General features: G+C 40.2%; 1 protein-coding gene across 2 annotated transcripts in view; it reads left to right on the top strand.

Moving 5' to 3' along the window:
• HECA (HECA ribonucleoprotein granule regulator) overlaps positions 1-7,366 on the top strand; it is a 44,840-nt gene extending 37,474 nt beyond the window's left edge. The window contains exons 3-5 of one of the 2 annotated variants that reach the window (XM_028121380.2): positions 554-708; positions 3,775-3,955; positions 4,046-7,366. In XM_028121380.2, the coding sequence (XP_027977181.1) occupies positions 554-708; positions 3,775-3,939 (320 nt within the window). In that variant the 3' untranslated portion in view covers positions 3,940-3,955; positions 4,046-7,366. Of the gene's footprint in view, positions 1-553; positions 709-3,774 lie in introns of both variants that reach the window. The other variant, XM_028121379.2, reaches the window with a different exon arrangement.
• The last annotated feature ends 14,620 nt before the right edge of the window (positions 7,367-21,986 follow it).

Below are 21,986 nucleotides of genomic sequence, written 5' to 3'. Positions count from 1 at the left end.
GATATATATGATCCTGGTTCCTAAATTAAATAATGGTGGTGGCTGAGCAGTTTTGGAGACAGGGACAGTTTAACACGGTCATTGTGGCTGTGGTATAATTCTGGGCCACGAGTACCAAGACAGACTTGACTTTCTTATGATGGCAGTTGTTGATGGATGCGAACCCGAGGCTGCAGACCAGCATTGTTGGTTCAGGCCCTGCGCCACACACAGACTTCTGAGCAGAGAGTCCTGCGTGACCACTGGTGGTTGGTAGCATTTGTGGCTTGGTCATTTGAATTTGGAGGTCCATGTTGTAAACCTGGCAGTACTTTTTTAGGAAAGTGAATTGAAGTAATATTTAATAAGATACAGCTTTTAAGTGTATGTCCCATTGACAGTAGTTCGTAATTCATCATTATTCTAAAAGGACAGCTTGGGGATATGGGATGAATATGACCCGTTTTGCTTCTTCTTTTATCTGAATGGTAACATGTTTGCTTATAATCGATAGATCAGCCAGTTTTTTAGCCCTGAGGACGACCGTTCTCAGCATTGTGTCTTCTGTGCACAGGGAGACTCATGCACCTGTACGCCGTGTGCGTGGACTGCCTGGAAGGGGTTCACAAGATCATCTGCATCAAGTGTAAGTCCCGGTGGGACGGCAGCTGGCACCAGCTGGGCACCATGTACACCTACGACATCCTGGCTGCCTCTCCGTGCTGTCAGGTTGGTATTGACGGCGAGCAGTGCATGATCTCGGGCTGCTGTCCCCTGGCGAATGCTGAGGAGATAGGGTAGCACTGTTGTTAGTTCGGGAGAGGGCGAGGAAGATAGCGAGTGGTCTTACCTCCCCCCGCCCCCACCCCCGCGCCCAGGAATGATGGCTGATTTACCACAGCGTGACGAAGGTATTGGCCGAATACTCTGCAGCCATTAAAAGGGAGGTATTGTGGGATAATGTATAATCAATGGGAAATATTTTTAGTGTATTAAGTAAAAAAGGTAGTTTATAAAATGGTGTTAACAGTGTGCTTCTGTTTGTAAAAAGTGACTTTGGAAAGGGACCTGCTAACCTATAAGCCAGAGGCTGTGTCTGCATGCTGGGATGTGAAGTGGTTCCTTTTGCTTGCATTTTCTTATGTTTTGTGTGATTAACATATATTTAGGTTCTAATAAGAAAACGTTATTATTGAAAAGGAAGAAGAAAGTTTTACTTTCTGGAATAGACAGGATTTTCTTCCTTTCTGTGGGGTAGCGCAGTTACGCAGGAGCTGCCTTCCTGTGCTGCCTTCGAAAAGATTTTTAATCTTTAAAGTACTGCTCAGAGGAAGCATTTTCCGAAATTGAGCTGTCACCAGAAAAAAAGGAAGGAGTAGTCTGGGAAAACACGTTAGATAAGTCCGTGGAAACACAAGAGACAAAACAAAATCCTTGGAAGTATCTTGGTTCATTTCCAAGTGCTTGGGGAAAAGAAAGCCTTGTTTTACAATTCCTTCATATTCACGGGTAGGAGAGAATTTTACTTTGCTCTTCAGTTGCCAAGCCTGGCTTTTAATATAAGTAACTGATAAGCACTTTATTAGTTACTTTATAGCTTTGTATCTTTAGCACTATGGTTTGATTTTTTAAAAAAGAATATCCTGTGAGAAGCTGTGCCAGTTGAATGAAAAGGTTGGCAGAGCAGGGATTTCAGCCAGACTTTGTACTAGTGTCCTCAAAAGAGAAGTATGGGCATGGGAGACCTAAATGGCCACCCATGACCGGTCATGTGATTCCAGACGGGGCTGACTACTTGTACGCTATTCTAATATATTGACCACATTTCCATTTTAAAATTCCATTAGCTTTGGAAATGAGATGTCATAGTCTTTTATTTATTTATTTATTTTGTATTTTGTTACGTTTGTCACCAGAGATCTCATAGTCTTTGAGCGACGCACTGCAGCATTTTGTAGTACTCAACTGTGCCACAATGCCGAGAGAAACAGAAGGAAGTGGCTCCTCTCTCTTGACACACACAAGAGAGGGTTCTCTTAAAGAAATGAGGAAGTAAAAGAATTTGGGGCCATTCGTTGGTGCTAGGAAGGACCCGGGGAGCTAGGTCAGCTTCCTCGTTTTCCACGCACAGTGGAGGTCATTACAAACGTGCCACATGTGCTAAAACCCTTGACTCCCTGTCTGCTGTTCTTTCTCCTATACCACTGAAAGGCAGTGGGATTAGTTCCTTATCTTTAGGGAGGAAAGCCGAATGGCATCCTGCCATGGCCAACCTGTTGGTACTCATGATATATTTCTTTTAAAACAATGGAAGCCCAGACCTTTATTTTCTGGCCTCCAACTAAAATGGAAAACATGTTTGATGACTCTTTGGCTTTTAAAAAATGTCATTTAACTGCAGTTCACTCTTAAACAACATGGGGGTTAGGGGCACTGACCCCCTGTGCAGTTGAAAACCCCCTGTAACTTTTAACTCCCCAAACACTTAACTACTAATAGCCTACTATTGACTGGAAGCCTTACCGATAACATGAATAGTTGATTAACACATATTTTGTATATGTATTGTATACTGTATTCTTACAATAAAGGAAAGGAAAGAAACCATTATAAAGAAAATAATAAGGAAAAGAATTTAGTCCTGTACTGTATTTATTTAAAAAAAGCTGCTTCTAAGTGGACCCACGTAGTTCAACCCATGTTGTTCAAGGGCAACTGTGTATTCACTGGGAAGGTGCAGGTGTTAGACGCTACTAAGGGTCTTCTACTAAGACTTTGAGCCAAAAAGAAGTTTAATGGTTAATTATTTGAAAGGAATAACAGAGTACAGAGAATGATTAAAGAGAGAGGTTTGCCCAGAATTTCACTTTTGTTGTTCAGAGCGGTTAGTGAAAAGGGAATTTATCTTAGCTACAAAAAGGTCGTCCGTGTGATAGCTAAGAATGTGGGCTCTGGAATAAGCTACTTTGGTCCAGTCCTCAGCCTTTCTGCTTCCTATGTGGTTTGGGCATGTTGCTATCACTATGTGCCTGTTCATCTAAAATTCACATACTACACATACCTCCCATGAGTGTATTGAGGACAAAATGAGATTATACTTTTTGTTACATTTTTAGAATGAATCTAAATTGAGAAACTGTTGTACTTATCATTTCTGGTTATTCCTCTAAGGTCTTGGACCTTTTGCTAAAAGATTCCAGTCTTGTGCCGTTAGAGACCCAGGCATGAATGAAGAACTAGTGTGCGGTGGTAACACAGAGCACTTCTTCCTGGATTGTTAATTTTGCTGGAGTGTTTTCGGGAAACTTTATTTTTACATCAAAGGAAACAAGTGTAGTAAGAAGCAGAATGAGAAATGTATATGAATTTTTTAAAATAAACTCAGCACGGTCCATGAAGTTTCATGAGGCTTTGAATGAGGGGAGTCAGCTGCACCTGCTCCTAACAATCCAGGGGGAAGGAGTGTCCTATTGTTAGGGGAGCTTCCATGGAGAAGTTCAGGAGAAGTTCAGGCAGTGCGAGTTTGAATTTTCTTCCTACCAGTAGGTCAAAGTGCTAATGGTGCAGCAGATCCACAGAGAAATGAGGAGTCACACTGTTGGACAGATAATGAATATGTGAATGTGTATCTTCTGCTCTGCCTACCCTGCTTTTGGTAATAAGAGGGACGCTTGGCTAAGCTCTTGATCAGTTTCTCAGACATAACAGTGTTGCATTTTGATTTGGGTGACTTTGACAGTGTGGTGAGGTGGAAGGGAGGGCATGGTGGCTGACGCCTCTGTGTTTCCCCCACAGGCCCGCCTGAACTGTAAGCACTGTGGGAAGCCTGTGATAGACGTGCGGATCGGGATGCAGTACTTCTCCGAGTACAGCAATGTCCAGCAGTGTCCGCACTGTGGGAACCTGGACTACCATTTCGTGAAGCCATTTTCCTCCTTCAAAGTTCTTGAAGCTTATTGATGAAAGCTTTGCTTTAGTAATAGCTATTTTATTGACTTTATTTCTTTATTACATTATCTTTTATAGGGAAACATTCTGTGACATGACTTTCTTTTCTAATTTAAAGGAGAGTTCCTTTGTGTATGTGTGCCACTAAAATGGTTTTGGCCCCTTGCCCTCGCTTGACTCCTGAGTGTTAGTCTGTGGTCCTGACCAGAGCTCAAATGGACAATCCTGTGAGTCTGGGGTAGTGGTTCACTATCACTAAGAGTCTCTCATGCAGCTTTTAAGGTGGTGGGGAGGATAGGGTGAATTTAGTAAAGGGATGATATGGTTATCAACTAAAAGCATGGTGGGAGTTGGAAGGAACCTCTTATTAAAATGTTACGTGTCTGAAAACCCACTTTTAGATCTGCTCAGGCTTTGGGAACAACATGGGGCACGTGAATGTCAATCTGTGCCTGGAGGGCTGAGAGTATATTAGTCCGTCTTGGTTCAGTGTTGTGCAGTACACATTGACCTGCAGATTATTTGAAAGTGGACACGAATGCTGTTTCTGTCACCTCTGTGATTTAGCAGGCAGTTTTCCTATTGAAAATTAGATCCAAATTATAAGACCTATGAAAACTTGTGGTGTTTTTTTATTTTTTTACCTAAAATTTTTACCTAAAAATATTTTTAGGTAAACTGACCTGTAACAGAGAGAATATACTAAATGAATTTGGAAGTGATGCGCATGGACTCAAGGGGGGCAAGATCAGGCAGAACCCTATCGTTGGAATTGTGTCTTTGAAGTTGGTCAGATGAGCTCTTAAGGAGAATCCATGAATGACATGATTTGGGTGGTACTGATTTATGTAGGTTGCACTGTCCGAGTGCCATTTGATGTCAGATCCTTCTCACAGGTAAATCTCACAGCCATAGATCCGAACTGGTGAAATTCAGAACCATCATCACCATGCTTTATCTTCCACAAAATTGTTATGGCCACATTTGACCCATTTAATGTTGAGTTTCCCAGATCCTAGGTTTGACCCTAAGAAGGAAAGGAAAAAAATTGCTTTGTGAGGATATGAGGAAGAGAACAATAATTTAATACTTCTTTTTAAAGTGTGTTTCATTTCTCAAAACCGTGGATTGTAATGTATAACAGTATGTTTGAAAATACATCATTCTGAAGCTCTCCATGATACTTCACCATTAGTGAAAAAAGATGATAATTTATATAACTTGATTAGTCAGAGCATTGGGCTTTCCTCATACCATCATAGAATTGGAATTAGAGTATGATTTCTCAAAATGGATTTGGTAATTTCAAGTATTATGTACATATATGCTAAAAGAATACTGAAAATATAATCTTTTATGAGTAGCCAAATTTGGGGTTATATGAACAGTTTGTATTACTCATTTGGTTTATACCATTTTTTTCCCTCAGAAAAACAGCTGTTTTTCCTCTCAGAAGTGTTTAGCTATTACTGCAAGCAAGTTTCAGTTCTACTGTATGAAATATTTGATACTTTGAAACAACAGAGCATTGAAAACCAGTATATCAACTAATATTCTCATCTTTCAGTTTGGATGATTATAATTCGGTTCACTGCATCTAGTTTGGTGTTTGATGGTCTGAAAAATATTTCACAGTGGGGAGAAGTGCTCAAATCGAAGCAACAAATCGATATTGGTCTGACAGTATTTGATGCAACTGAAAAAGGTCTATAGGACATGGCCCTTGCAAATTTGTTTTTAATACACAAAACTGTAATTGTGAATTAACTGGTTCCCCACTGATTCTCTCATGTACCCAAGTGTAAAAATCAGTAAGTTTCTTGAGTCTTGAGAGTAACATTTGAATTTTAGTTCTGAATTTCAAGCAGGTAGTAAAATATTTGTAATGCTATTTTTTAATGCACCTAAAATTTCATAGAGAAACCTGCTTATTATTGTTCTGGATCTTAAAGTTTACGTATAGATCACATTCACAAGCCCCTTGGTCTAAAAGTGCTGTGAATATGGTCTCTGATGCATTCAGTATTTTCTCCTTCTATTGGTTTCTACTCTCTGAAAAATAAGTAGGAGTAGTTTTCCCTGTAATTGGGTAAAATTTGCTTTTGGCCTTTATTTGGACCACAAAGTTAGGATTCTGTGGATGCTGCAGTTCTGAAAAAGGAGAGGCATAGGTATCTGTGAGAGTGTCGTTTACCTGTAAGGCATCACAGTCTCATCTAAAGTAGAAAATCTGGCTTATTTGAGAATAAAATATAATGAGTATGCCACAGTGTGGGTAATAAATCTTATTTTGGAAATCTGCTGACCTTAGTATTTTCACCAGACTTTCTCAAAAGTACTTTGCTCTGAATACCTTGGTAGAAATTGGAGTATGTCAAAAAAGATGACTGTTTTGTTGTGGTTTGGTTATTAAAGGATATTAGTCACCCAAGAGATCCATTTTCTGTTTTTCTGATAAATAGTGTTCAATAAAATGAACCACTCATAAGTGACTAACAATTTCAAAGTGATTTTTCATCTGTTCTAACTTTTTTTTTTATCATTTGTTTTTAAGAGTTCTGTACCTGGAACAAATAAAATTTTACCTGCTTCAGTTCAGTGAGAAACCATTTCTGATGGCTTTATCGTTTCCTCTTCAGGCTGGCTCAGTTCTCCACTTCTGGCTGCATCTGAAGCAAGTGATAATACCGAGTTTATCAACTGCTTGATTAAAAGATAGACATTGGCCATGAAATTGGGCAGTGGGGTGAATTATTCCATTCTGAGTAAGACAGAGCTCTCCCTGATCTTTAATTTCCAGGTTTTGCAAAAGAAGTTTATTTTCAGAGTAAAAAGTATTTTCATATCTTTTGGGGGGGGAATGAACTCATCAGGAAAGAATATTATTAGGTGTTTAAATACTAAAACTAACAGGCTGATGCATAACTTAGTAGACCATGAAAACTAATTTGCTGAAGTTTTCTGTTTTGTCCTGTAAGACCAATGCCTCCTGTACAGTCGGTTCTCCTGTCCCTGGGTTAGGACCTCCACATGGCTTCTCCTCTTTGGTCTCCTGGTTGCAGCTCTTGAGCAATTTTGGACGTTTGGGGAGGACTTGAGGAGAAAGCGCTCCTGTTCAGTGTTTTGGTTCCTTTAATAGGCTGCCACCTAACCCAGCTCATCTCTATGTCCTGTTGACTTTGTTATTTTTCCAGGTGATTGAAAGAAAACATAACGGACGGGCATTGTTAAAGCCAGCTCAAAAATATATTCTTGTCCTAAAGATTTCTTGTCAAGATGTCTTGGATTGCACTTTTGTTGAGGGAAGATGGTGTAAATAGTTAAAAGAATGTTGATAAAACGAAAACATTTGGTTATGGAATTGTGTGTGGTGTTTGAAGGTTTCTGTTTGTGAAATGTATGTATTAAAAATAATAAAATCTCAGAAGCTAACATTGTATCCTCTCTTCAGTGTGTCACTTTATTTTTTGTTTGGGGCTTCAGGGTTTTGGAGCTTGGGCCTGTTTGATCAGAAAAGATAGTAGGGAAGCCTTTCTGGGGTTTGACCACGGTGCGTTCACAATCACGAGCACCGTGGACTTTTTATGCTGTTTGATGGTGGTGGGTCGCATGCAGCCTCACTTTGCAATAAAATAAGCCTTCTATATAACAGAGTTGCTTCCATGTGGATAGTCCAAAATTAATTGTTCTGGTTAGAGGGAATTCTGTTGAATGGGCATACAGTACTACTCCACAGATTTTTCTTGGGTTCCCAGGCCTATAACAATTTTTATAACAAGAAGCCTTGATCACATGCTTCTTCATTGTAAGATAATGAAAACTGAGTTGTGATTAAACCTCTTGTGACTTTCTGCACTGGGGTCAGGTATGTTTTACCTTTTAAATCTCATTGTCCCTTTCATTTCAACTGTCACTCTCAGCTAGTGGATTGAATCCACAAAAACATTGGAACACGGGATAAGAGGTGGAAATGGGGCTGAGCGACATGTCTCCAGTCGGCCAGTGGATTCAAAGGCCTATCTTCCTGCTTATTAACTACAGATATCTCAGGCATAACTTTTATTTAAAGGCCTAAGGACTCGGGATAGTGTGGTTTCTGCTAGTGTAATTTATTCAACAAAATTCCTTTGCAATTATAAGAAAAGTACAGTTATTACCATGGCAGAGCAGAAAGAAGAAGTGAAGCAGTAATTGATAGGAATTAAGTTTAATGGGAGAAGAATCTTGTTTGTTTATAGTGGTTTCCATTTCTTTAAATCTGGCTTATATTCTTTTCACTTAAATTTAGCGGCAGTTAGATTATGCAGGCTGTTTCTTGAGTGAAGAGGTAAGTTTTGGAAGAAAAAAAGCTTGCCTCGAGCTTGTGTTCTTTTCGTGTTTTGTTAGCTGGCCATAGTTGGGATAAACCTTATTTAATGAATATGAAATACCTTTGAAGATCGTTACTATTTTAAATAATTTTTTTAGGGAATATTTTTTCCTCTAATGGTGGCCTTTAGCACTGTGGTAATGACTTCGTACAAGCTCCATCTAGTATTGCTATGCCTCAGGGATGGCAAAATAAAAATGAACAAAGTACTTTGTTTGATGGAGTTCAGCAGAATGACACTGTTTACATTTGTTGGTGGTCAGCAAATGGAATCGGCTGCCGTTACATCATTTCCTGGTGAGGGATACTGTGCCAAGTGGTTCTGATACACATGATTGAAAATTTAGATCATATCTTAAAATCAAGTTTAGAACTATCTAGTTATATTTCTCATAAATCTAAAAGTAAAAACTCATAGCCATAAAAGTCTAGAATTTAGAGATGCCAGAATTTAGAGCAAGGGCTGTGTTTTCAGTTGTATTCACAGTAGTATATGTGTGTTAAATTGCATTACTATTGTACTTATTTTAGAGAGAAACGGAGGCCTAGAGAACTTAAATCTGTATAATAAATTCACGTAGTTAATGGCTGAGAGTATTAAGTCTAGGTTTCTTCTCCTAGTCCTCCAAATAAGATCAGTGGATGGGTGCTTTGTTTTCAGGTGAGAGAAAACAAACTTTGGGTTTGTTTTCACAAGGCACTAGATTTATTTATTTTTTTATTTTATTTTATTTTTTTTAAGATTTTATTTATTTGAGAGAGAGAGAATGAGAGATAGCACGAGAGGGAAGAGGGTCAGAGGGGGAAGCAGACTCCCCGCCGAGCAGGGAGCCCGATGCGGGACTCGATCCTGGGACTCCAGGATCATGACCCGAGCCGAAGGCAGTCGCCCAACCAACTGAGCCACCCAGGCGCCCCAAGGCACTAGATTTAAAAGGTTTGGTAGCCCTCACTTTAGCTGCACAGGTGCTAAAATGGCAGTAATTCTGAGGGGCTTCCCTGAGTCCTTGTATAAGGGTGATAAGTACATTTGAAAGCATCCCCTGTTTCTAGAATAAGAAAACCCAAATAGGAACACTTTTATAAAAGGGAAAGATAATATTCGAAATCAGTAATTGTGTCTTTTGCCTCATTTTTCATGCATTGATTTGTTGACATTTGTTCCCTTTTATTCGAGCATTGCTTGAGGGTATAAGGTGATATTTTAACAGTCTACACTAAGAATCCGTCATTTTATTCACTTTGGGATCTGACTTTGAGTTGTTTTGATTCAAACATGTCTAGCTGTCAGATTTGATAGCATTGGTTTCTGCAATTTGGGCAGGGTTTTCCTTTTTAACTAACTTTTCAAACAGTTTCTCTTGGTGTGTTTCATTTTTGGTTTCTCACTATTTTGTCTGAAGCTCTGTATCTCAGACTTTTTTTTTTTTTAAGATTTTATTTATTTGACAGAAAGCACAAGCAGGGGGAGCGGCAGGCAGAGAGAGAAGGAGAAGCAGGCTCCCCGCTGGGCAGGAAGCCTGATGTGGGGCTTGATCTCAGGACTCTGAGATCATGACTCGAGCCGAACGCAGATGCTTAACCCACTGAGCCACCCAGGTGCCCCTCTCAGACGTTTTTGAGTTGCTAAACCTGAGCACTGTTTATTTGTATTCCGCACAGCCTTGGCGGGGTGGGGGTGGGGGAATGCTGGTTACATGTTTCTTTTAGAGACTTAAGATTTTTCATGGTATAGGAGCTATCTCTTGAGCTTATAATTAGCAATACTCCAAATTATTACAAAACCATGAGTTGGCAATCAGTGCTTTATACTTGTTTTCATCACGTTAACAAATCACACATTTTTTTCTGAAGCTCTGTTGACATAGCATGTGGTTGATGAGAAAGTAAAGCTAAGGTGAAGCCCCTAGGCTAGAGTTTGTCTGAGGCTCCAGACCCCCATGGCTCTAAAAAGAGGGTGGTTTGGGCAGGGAGCAAAATGGTGCAAGTCCTGTTGTGGCTATTGTGAATATTTCAGAAAGCTTAATGGAGATGTAATGTTGCCCACCACAAGACTGCACGGGATATCTAAAAGGTCAGTTTATTTTTGGCAGGACTTATAGCAACCCTGGTTATCTCATCAAACACTGGCAGTAGCGTTTGTCTCTGATGAATAATATATGAGAACACTAATGAATTATTACCTAATAAATGCTGTTTATTTTATAGACATAAGCTTTCAGAATAGGATAGGGTCAAGTTAGGTGAGGGGTGGTCTTTGGTGATGGCAGAGTTGGGAAAATGCCATTTTTTAGAAGGGTCTCTTCTAATCCTTTTCCTTTTACCTGTTGTGATACTTTTGCCTTATTTTTTCCTTCCCATCTCTCTTTCCTGCCTTGTCCTTTCTCCTGCCTGTCCTGTTGCACCAACGTTCTTAACCGCTGGAATAACGGTAAAAGCTCCCTGACAAACCCAGACATGAGTTGGTCAATAAATTTTAAAAGTTAGTTAAAAAAACAGACAAGTGAGGTGGTCACTAGAGGAATGGAGCAGACCCATACTTACATATGTGGCCAATTGGTTTTGAGAAAGATGTAAAGAGAATTCAGAGAAGAAAGGGCAGTGTAACATGTGCTGGGACAATTTGATATCCATATGCAAAAAACAAAACAACTAAACCTGGATCTATACTCCCACCATATTAAAATTCAAAGTGGATAATAGAGATCTGTAAAAATTTTCTGCACAGTGAGGGGAACAAGACTAAAAGGCAACCTAATGAATGGGAGAAGATATTTGCAAATGACATATCTGATAAAGGGTTAGCATCCAAAACATATAAAGAACTGATACGACCCAACACCCAAAGACCAAATAACCCAGTTAAAAAATGGGCAGAAGACATGAACAGACATGTCTCCAAAAAAGACTTAGAGATGGCCAGCACACACATGAAAAAAATGCTCAACATCACTCATTATCAGGGAAGTGAGAATGAAAACTACAATGAGTAGTTCATACCTGTCAGAATGACTAAAATCAACAACACAAACAACAAGTGTCCACAAGGATGTGGAGAAAAAGGAGCCCTTGTGCACTGTTGGTGGGAATGGGAATGGTGCAGCCGCTGTGGAAGACGGTCTGGAAGTTCCTCAAAAAATTAAAAGTAGAACTGCCCTATGATCCAGTAATTGCACTACTGGGTATTTACCCCCCCAAAACACAAAAATGAATTCAAAGGGATACATGCACCCCTATGTTTATTGCAGCATTATTTATAATAGCCAGACTTTGGAAGCAAGTGTCCGTCGATAGATGAATGGATAAAGAAGATGTGTGCGCGTGCGCGCACGCACACACGCGCGCGCGCACACACACACACACACACACACACACACACATTATTCAGCCACAAAAATAGAATGAAATCTTGCCATTTGCAACAACATGGATAGAGCTAAGAGTATAATGCTAAGTAAAATAAGTCAGAGAATGGTAAATACCATATGATTTCACTCATATGTGGAATTTAAGAAACAAACAAGCAAAGGGAAGAAAAAAAGGGACCAAGAAACAGACTCTAACTGTAGAGAACAAACTGATGGTTCAGAGAAGAGGTGGGTGGGGGGATGGGTAAAACAGGTGATGGGGATTAAAGAGTACAGTTATGATGAGAAAGAAACTCTCCCACAAAAATGTAAAATCTGAAGATGGAGGAGTTGGATTTTAAAATTAAGGACTTCTCAAAGATATTGTTAAGAGAATGAAGATGAACCACAAACTGGAAGAAAAGGACTTGTTACCTAGAATCTATGAAGAACTCCCAAAATGTAAAAAAAAAAGAAAAAAGGCAAAATATTTGAACAGCTAAAAAAATAAGAATGGTAAATGAACACATGATAAGACATTCAGCATAATAGTCATTTGGAGAATGCCAGTTAAAACCACAGTGAAACACCACTACACACCCATCGGAATGACTACGATTATGGAGGGAATACCAGTTGCTGGCACAGTTGTGAGGTACCGAACTCACCTTCACTGCTGATGGCGAACAGTTTCCTAGAACTGCCAGTTTCTGGCAGTTTCCTAAAAAGTTAAGCATGCCTATCCTATGTCCCAGCCATTCCACTCTGTGTATTTACCCGAGAGAAATGAAAGCATGTCCACACAGAGACTTGTTCATGAATGTTTACAGCAGCTGTATTTGTAATAGCCACAAAACAGAAACAACCCAAGTGTCCATCGGCAGGAGAATGGATGAACAAAATGGGGGATATGAATACAGTAGAATACTACTCAGCAGTAAAAAGGAGCAAACTATTGATAACATTCAACAACATGGGTGAATCTCAAAATAATTACACTACAGTGAATGAAGCCAGAGGAAAAAAGAGTACATACATACCTTAGGATTCCATTTATATAAAACTTGAGAAAATGCAAGCAAATCTATAGTGTGCTCTCAGTAGTTGCCTGGGACTGGGCTGAGGGATATTAATGGGGAGGGGAGAGAGAATGTGATGACAAAGGGGTGGGAGGAAACTTTTGGGGGCAACTGATGTGTACATAATCTTGATTGGGATGACGATTTTCGTATACATTTGTTAAAACTTACTGTATACTTTCAATGTGTGGTTTATTCTACGTTAATTATACCTTCATAAAGCGGAAGAAATACCCTCCCCAAGGGATGACCTATGCCATAAACATTTTTATTTATTTATTTATTTATTTATTTATTTATTTATTTATTTAATTTATAAGATTTTATTTATTTGTTTGACAGAGAGTGAAAGCACACAAGCAGGGGGAACAGCAGAGAGAGAGGGAGAAGCAGGCTCCCCGCAGAGCAGGGAGCCCCATGTGGGGCTTGATCCCAGGACCCTGGGATCCTGTCCTGAGCCGAAGGCACTTAACTGACTGAGCCACCCGGGCGCCCCCATAAACATTTTATTTAAATTAAAATCAGGAATACACATTCATGACTGATTTTTTTTAAATTTTTATTTATTTATTTGAGAGAATGAGAGAGAGAGAGAGAGCATGAGAGGGTGTTGGGTCAGAGGGAGATGCAGACTCCCTGCCGAGCAGGGAGCCCGATGCGGGACTCGATCCCAGGACTCCAGGATCATGACCTGATCCGAAGGCAGTCGCTTAACCAACTGAGCCATCCAGGCGCCCATGACTGATTCTGTTCGTTTGTTTTAATGTGTAATTCCTGCAATTATGGCACCATGCTGCCTTTGTTGCAAAATCTTCTGTGATGCATTCTCTAAGAACACTTCCTGTTGGTTTTCTTTAAAATGGAACAAGAACTTGGGATGCCTGCTTGGTAGGGGGCCTGCTTCTTCCTCTCCCTCTGCTGCTCCCCCACCTTATGCTCACTCTCTGGCTCTCTCTGTCAAATAAATAAATGAAATATTTAAAAAAAAATGGAATAAGACCTTAAGAACACATGAGAAACCATAAATATAACAACTCTTTACCCTTTTGGGATTTCTGACCCCTAATCTTTTACTGTTTTATTACAACATTTAATTCCACAATGTGTGTGTGTGTGTGTGTGTGTGTGTGTGTGTGTGTGTGTGTGTGTGTGTGAATTGCCTTGTTTCCAAACATCCTGAGTCATTGAAATGATATATTTTTTTATAATTATATATGATTGGTGCATGTACTATTTTTAAGTTACATTATTGCAGGGACAAATATACCTGGCACAAACAAGTTTGGGAATAAACATGGACTAAGTGAAACAGTGTAAATAAAGGGCTCTCTGCAATCCCTGGCATGTAGTAGGTGTTGAAAATGTGCCTTATTATGGTCAGGAATGTTATTTCAGAAAGCATTCTTACAATGGTAGGGCAGGAAAGACCTCAGAGATTGACTCAAACTGTTTATTTTACAGATGAGGAAAATGGTTCAACACATCAGCATACAGGGCTGAAGGTCTTGTGTATCACCAAAAGTGGGTGACCCTTAAGGAGGCTCCCTGGAGGCTTCTTACTAAAGGGCTCCTGAAAACCTTAGGGAGTTAGTTCTCTGCTCATGTGGAGAAATTGCAGACCTTATGTCAGACTCATAGAAGAGCTTCCGAGAGCAGCCTTCCTCATTCAGAAGGCCGGTCATTTTCAATAGCTGTGAACATTTTAAAGTCAGTGGGTGTGTGAGGCAAGGCAGCAAGGTAATAAGACAGTTGAGAAGGTTGTGGGATGAATAAACAGATGAAATCTGACTCAGGAAGGTGGGTTAGAAATTTCGTGAAAGCTGTATTTGGTTTTCCCCACTTGGGTTTAGCTTTACACTGAGACCTACGCTCCAAAACCTACTTCTTCCTCAGCTGGAAAACGATTCATTTCTCCCCCTGGGGGGTGAAGAGAAACAGTTGGCCATCGGTTTTGTTACAGTGATTGTTTCTTCATTTGAAGCGTGCCCAGGAAGGATGGCATCCATACTCCTGACTCTGTGCAGTGAACGCCACTTGCAAATGATAACCCTTGCTTGGAATGTGATAGAAACAGATCATGATTGTGGTTTGCTCGTCAGGATAATGCCCTTTAGTATTGGGGGTTTGCTTCTACTGGCCCCATCCAGGGTGGGGGATCTAGGTTGCAAGATGCACCTGCTGAAATGCTGCAGGGTCTTTAACCCCTGACAGGCATCCGAGCTCGCTCAGCCAAGCAGGGCCAGTGCCTGGCAGCAGTGCTGGTCTAAGAGGCAGGAGGCCCGGGTATGAACTGTGCCTCTTAAACTCAGGCAAACCCCTTCATCTTTTGGATCCCGCTTTCTGTTACAGCATGAAAATACAAATACCAACTTTCTAATATTCTTAGAGTGAGATTTAATGAATTAGTAGGCTAAATGAATTTATAAGCTCTTCAATGAGAGATAAACATGAGACGTTATTAAAAGGAGCAAGTCAGTGATATTCCATTTAATTCTACTTTAAAGATTTTTATTTATTTATTTGAGAGAGAGAATGTGTGCGAGCGAGAGTACGAGCGGGGTTGGCGGGAGAGGAGGGAGGAGCAGAGGGAGAGGGACAAGCAGATTCCACACTGAGCGCAGAGCCCGATGCGGGGCTCCATCTCACGACCCTGAGATCATGACCTGAGCTGAAATCAAGAGTCGGATGCTTAGCCTACTGAGCCACCCTGGCGCCCCAATTCTACTTTCAAACAGTAGCATCTATCCCAGATGCCTTTGATCTTGGGTGTTAAATAGCTGTGACTGTGTCACTAGAATTAGTCTTTCACATGTCAACCTTGACATGCTAAATGCTAGCCAATTCAGCTTGTATTGAGATACACTGTTTATTGAGCACATACTATGTGCACATACTTTTTGCTGAAAAAGTATGACTATTTGTTCAGAAGGCTGATCTTCTTCAATAGCTGTGAAAATCTTTTAAAAACTCTTACTGAGTTCTACTTTCGAAGTGTCATCATTCCATGAGAGGTGACAAGCTCCTTGAGGTTATGTACACCTAAAATAGTTCTTGCTGAGAGTTACTGTGTTCATTGGTGATCTACCCTAACACTGATATGAAAGTTTAAATGTAGATCCCTTTTAAAGAACTAATTGAAATTCTAACAAAGCATTTGACTTACAAGGTTTGCGTTTTTAGGTTAAGAAGATTTTTATTAGGCTGGAAAAAGTCTGAAAGAAATTTCATTCCTGGCGTATCTGTCATTTACATTGTTGTCAGGTTTATTAATGCATATGTAGCACGTTGTGTGCAGAGAAGCAAGAGTTTTTTGAAGAATTGTGTTGGAATCTCAGTCATTTTCCAGATGCCTTTAATCTCGTGTCTGTGTAGGTGGGATATGGACTATTGTTCTTATTCTTTTGGAACTGGGATTTTTTTAACATTAAGCATTTATATGATGCCTAGTGTAAGAAGTACTAATGTTTTATTATAGTTTTGGGGGTAAAAACATTGCAGAGAGGTGATAGGCAAATTGTTTCTGTTGCTAAAAACTTTATGATTTCTTGTAAAGTTGTTGTGCATATTTAGATTCGCGTTACTGAAAGTTTTAAGAAAATATCTCTAGCAAATTAAGCTATGTGAGAAAGCTTATTCAAAATTGCTAAGTTTTAAAATTCAAAAGAGACAATCTTATCTAAAAGAATAATGTTAAAAATGGTCAAGTTGAAGTTTTTTGTTATTAGAACGGCCTCTATTTGGAGGTTGGAGCAAGTACTTTGGCCCTTTCAGTTTTCTTGGTTTACACATAATTTCAGTTACTAAGATACTAAATACGAGTCTGAAGATATCAATATCTATTATTACACCCAAAAGAAAGGAAATTGGAAAGGTCATGAAGTAAATGGAGTTCTTGGCTTGTGGAGATGTGCTCATTTTGAATATATACGCTTCTCACACGGGTCAAGGAAGAAAGCTTTCAACTCTTCAAAGGCAATACTGTCTTTGCAGCTGGTGGCGGGGTTTGGTGGGGAGGTGCAGGTGTGTGGTGGGAAGGGCAGAGCCAGATGGAAACAGAGCTTTGACTGATTACAATGTTAGCATTTAGGAAGGATGATTTGTTGGCATGAAGTTGCTCAGATGTGGGGTATGGAGAACTTGCTAGGCTGTTGTGCTGTGGAAACTAGATGATGGCACTCCATGATGCTCTCCTTATGGGCAAGGGACTAGAAGGCTGAAAAAAGTCCGAAAGAAATTTCATTCCTGGCGTATCTGTCATTTACATTTTTGTCAGGTTTATTAATGCATATGTAGCACGTTGTGTGCAGAGAAGCAAGAGTTTTTTGAAGAATTGTGTTGGAATCTCAGTCATTTTTGACATCGTGTATTCATAATGTCTGGTACAAGGGCCTTACCCATTAACTACTGTTATAGGTTAAGTGAATGTATGGGCAGTTCTGCATGTCAGAGGCATAAATGAGCTAGCTGTGGGAGAATTCAGACAATTTTTCTTTTCACCTAGTGTACTCTGCATTATACCGTGTCTTGCATTTTTGATGCCTGCTCCTTTGGGGATTCCTTTTGGAAAATCAAATATCAAAATATTAAAGGTAAAGAAAATATCTGGGTTATAAGAACTGACCTCTGCTCTGGGCCATTGGTAAAAATCACTTCATCTCTTACACATTGAGAATAAAGGTGACCATGTTTAAGACTATTTAGGTAGTTAAGATTAAAAAATTAGGAATGTCAGAAATAGAAGGTGTGTTAAAAGCCCTTTCTGGAAAGAATGGGAAGCCGTAAAAAGATTGCTTAGAATCAAGGCCTCTTGAACTGGGCCATCCAGTACAGTAGCCACTAGCCACATGTGGCCATTCAAATTAAATTAACAAATTTTTAAGTTAAAAATCCACCCATATCTCAAGTTCTCAATAGCCACACATGGCTAGTGGCTACCATCCTGGACAGCACCAGTTATAAAACATTTCCATCACTGGAGAAAGTTCTATTGGATCCTGCTGGACTAGACTTTTTCACCAAAGCTCTTTCTTCTCCCTTAATGAATGGGTGCCTGATGATGGGCCCCTCACTCTGTACCATATATTTCAATAAATGATTTAAAACTGGAAACAATGTGTGAAATGATTTTGTTACTTATTATTCGTTTTTGGTTATCCTAGGAGGGAGGTGTATCAGGAGCTCATGGAGGGCGTGCATGGTTCATTCAGATGTTAACAGCCTGAAGTGAGCAGTCACAGAACCATATCCCTGAGAAGGAACAGAAAAGGCCTTATTTGGCCCTAGTCTGCCTCATGCTAAACCCCAAGGTTAATTTCAGGTCTGTGTCAAGTAACTTCCTAAACTGGCATTCTTAACATCCCTGCTCAGTTTAGTCTCTTCTATGAGCCATGCTAAACATATACTTAACTTAGTTTTAAATAATCTAATAGCGATGGATTTTTTTGACTTGGTAATGCTTTATGAACCTTTCATTACACAATAAGAAATAATTTTTCTTTGGTGCTTCTGATAGATCACGGTACTAATTGGATTATTCTAACAGTAACAGCAAAATAAGTGGAGACCGAATCTTGGTTTTTACTCTGGGTTTATTTATTCAACTAATTAACATTTTAGATAGCCTTTAGAGTCATGGGTGTGGTAAATGCACTTGATTACTTAATGCCGGCTAAGGGCTGTAAACGGCACCGAGGGAAGTAAAATCCCGGGGGAAGTCTTGGATCAGAGAATCAGCTCTTTTAAAGCTACAAATCAAATGTCACCTTCTTTATGAAGCCTACCCTGACCACTTTACTTAAATTGCAACCCCTCCGGCATTCCTGATTTCCCTTTTCCTGCACTGTTTTTTTAATAGCATTTATCACCTTCTGACTCATTTATTATACTTATTGTTTATGTGTCTCTCTCCACTAAAATGTAAGCCTCTTGACGGCACAGGTTTGTTTTTTTTGTTTGTTTATTTGTTTGTTTGTTTTGAGGGGGAGAAGTGGGGAGGAGGGGGGTGTCTGTTTCACTGGTATATACCAAATATCTAGGATAGTGCTTGTCACATAGTAGCTGCTCAAGAAATAGTTATTGAATGAATAGGTGAATATGATCACAAAGAGTGATGTTTCCATTTGATACTTCCATTAAAACTATTGAGAAGTTCACGTTGACCTCCATCTGTTAAAACCAGTGGTCATCTCTCAGTCCTCATCATACTTAAATTGTGAATAGCATTTAATAGAGCGATCACTCCCTCTTCCAGGACACTGCATGTTACAGTTTTTCCTCCTACCTTAGGCTAGCTCCTTCTCAATCCCTCCTTAGCAGGTTCTTCGTCTCCCTGATCTCTCACGGACGGAGTGGCCCAGTGCGCAGCCTTGGACCCTCTTCTCCGTTCCATCTATACTCATTGTCTTTGAGATCTCATCCTGTCTCACGGCTTTACAGATACATTAGCCGAGATTTCTCCCTTAAACGCTAGACTGCCCCAGTTTAAAAGAACATAACCCCCAAATTTAGTGACTTACACTAACAAATATTTATTTCTTGTTCATGGATTTGCAGTTCAGCTGCATCTCAGCTCCAGGCTATGGGTTGGGTTCACATTTTCTTTGTTCCTTAGATGGATCTTCTCCCCCTGTCTTCTCATTCTTAGAACCCTCAGACCGGTTGAAGGTATCACCTCTCTCTGGCCTGAACTATTCCTTTTAGCAGTGAGCGGGAACAAGAGGGCAGGTGGAAATCTTCGATGCCTCTCAACATGGCATATGTCATGTCTGCTCACATTCTCTTGGCCAAAGCAAGTCATGTGGCCAAGACCAGAGTCAGTATGACAAGGAAGTGTACTCCATCAACGGGAAAGGGAGTGAATTATTTTGAATAATAACATAACCCAGCAGAACGTGTATTGGAAATTTTAGGCTTAGCATGTCCAACACTGAGTTCCTGATCTTCCCTCCATACTTACTCTTCTTGCATTCCTGCCCATTTCAATTACTGGCAACTCCAGTTGCTTAGACCAGAATTCTTGGAATCATGCCAGACTCTTCTTTTTCATATTCTATATCCAATGTTTTAGAAAATCTTGTCAACTCAGCCCTCAAAATATGTGTAGAATCCAATCACTTCATACAGCCCAGTGCTACCTTGTGGTACAAGTCACTGTGTCTTGCTCAGCTTACTGGGATAGCTTTCTAGCCCATCTTACTGTGTGTGCCCTGCCTTCTCAGTGTTTTTCCAATGTAACAGCCCTGCTGGAAACTGTGGAACATTTCCCTTTTCCTCTTCAGAGTAAAAGTCAACATCCTTGAAATGGCCAAAGAAAAACGACGTGATCTGGCTCCCAATTATTTCTCTCAATGCAAGTATTCCACTCCTTCCCTTATCCACTCCGTTTCAGTGATGGCTCCTTGCTATTCCTCTTAACGTACCGATGTGTTTCCATGTGTATTAGTTTTCTAGCTCTGCTATAACACCTCACTACAAACAGTGGCTTTAAACAACACACATTTAGTATCTTACAGTTCTGTAGGTCTGACGTCTGACACAGACTTTAGCTCTTGCTGAGCTAAAATCAAGGTGTTGGCTGGGCTGCATCCCTTTCTGGGGTTTCAGAGGAGAATCTGCTTTTCTTTGCTCTTTGCCCTTCCAGCTTCTAGAGGCTGTCCACTTGCCTCAGCTTGTGGCCCCCTTCCTCCTTTTTCAAAGTCAGCAATGGTGGGCTGAGTGCTCCTCACAATTACATCCCTCTGATGTAATTTTCCACCTCCCTCTTCTACTTTTAAGGACTTTGTGAGTACACTGGGCTCACCCAAGAATCCAGAACAATCTCCCTATTTTAAAGTCAGCTAATTAGCAACTTTGCCATATAACATTATCACAGGTTCTGGGGATCAGGACTTGGAACATCTTTGGGGAGCTATTATCTTAGCTACCATATCCCCTGACCATACCCCCTCAGGGAACTACCTCTTCTTTTTTTTTTTTTTAATAAGATTTAATTATTTATTTGAGAGAGAGAGAGACAGAGAGAGCACAGCAGGGGGAGGGGCAGAGGGAGAGGGAGAAGCAGGCTCCCCACTGAGCAGAGAGCCAGATGCGGGACTCGATCCCAGCACCCTGAGATCACGACCTGAGCAGAAGGCAGATGCTTAACCAATGAGCCACCCAGGATCCTCAGGGAACCACCTCTTCTTCTACCTGTTGCTATTTTCTGCCTGAGCTACTCTACTCTCAGTTACCTGAAAATCATGCCCCCTTGTAGCATTGTACTTATAGGTTGTCTTCTCAGGTCTTTTCTGACTACAGAAAACTGCAACTCCTATCTAACATTCCTTTTCCCTTTCCAACTTTATTTCCCTTCAAAGCACTTAGAACCAACTAACTTGTATTTATGTATCATATTGAATGTTTTCCCCGCTAGCATGTAAGCTCCATGAAGACAGAGATTTTTTTCTTCTATTTTGTTCATTGCTATATCTCAGCATCTAGAATGGTACCTGGCACATAGTTAGCACACAATAAATATTTATTGAGTGAATGAATGAAGAGTTTTCATCTTTCATTGGCTGGAAGTATGACTCATTATAATCAACTAAGGAAATCAGCCAATCACTAATTGACAGATATTCCTTGAGAATTATGTCAATAAGAAAATGTAAAGCAAATGGTCTCTGTGGTTTAGGAAGATTATGAATCACAGGAACCTGTGGAAACCTAAATAGATATCAGGTGGTAAAGTTGTTATATGAGGCAAAAAATTGTTCTCTTCTGAAAATTCATACCGTCTCTCAGTTAAGTCCATCTCTGGCAGTGTTTCTTCACTCATTGTTCCAAGGAGGGCCCACTTAATATTCATTCTACCTTTTCTTTACAAAAGCCCATGATTTTCTTCAGGGAGCCAAAGTACTGCATACCTTTTCCAGGCTCCCTTGCAGCTGTGGGTAGCTAATGAGCTATCTGTGGAAGTCTTGGGTTGACTACTGGGGAACTCCTTCAGGGAGGCCCTGCTCAACTGGAAGGTCCCTTTGGACCTTACACCTTCCCTCCCTCTTCCTTCCTGGAATAAGAATGGTTCTCAGAAGCATCAGAAGCCATCTTTACCATGACATGAATGTAAGGAAGGAAGCCAACTGTTAAAGACGATGGATCAGAAAGTTAGAAGGAGCCTAAGTGCCTGAAGACCGTGGAGCTGGCACCCTAGTCCTGGGGCACCTCCATCAGGATCTACTGTAATGTGAGATCAGTAAGCCGTTGTGTTGGTTATTTTCCTTTTGC

This window comes from Eumetopias jubatus, unplaced genomic scaffold (genome assembly GCF_037043125.1).
Source record: "Eumetopias jubatus isolate StellerSeaLion01/CBP00866 unplaced genomic scaffold, mEumJub1_p1.0 scaffold_6, whole genome shotgun sequence".
Taxonomy (NCBI): domain Eukaryota; kingdom Metazoa; phylum Chordata; class Mammalia; order Carnivora; family Otariidae; genus Eumetopias; species Eumetopias jubatus.
This window is presented reverse-complemented; position numbering and strand designations above follow the sequence as displayed.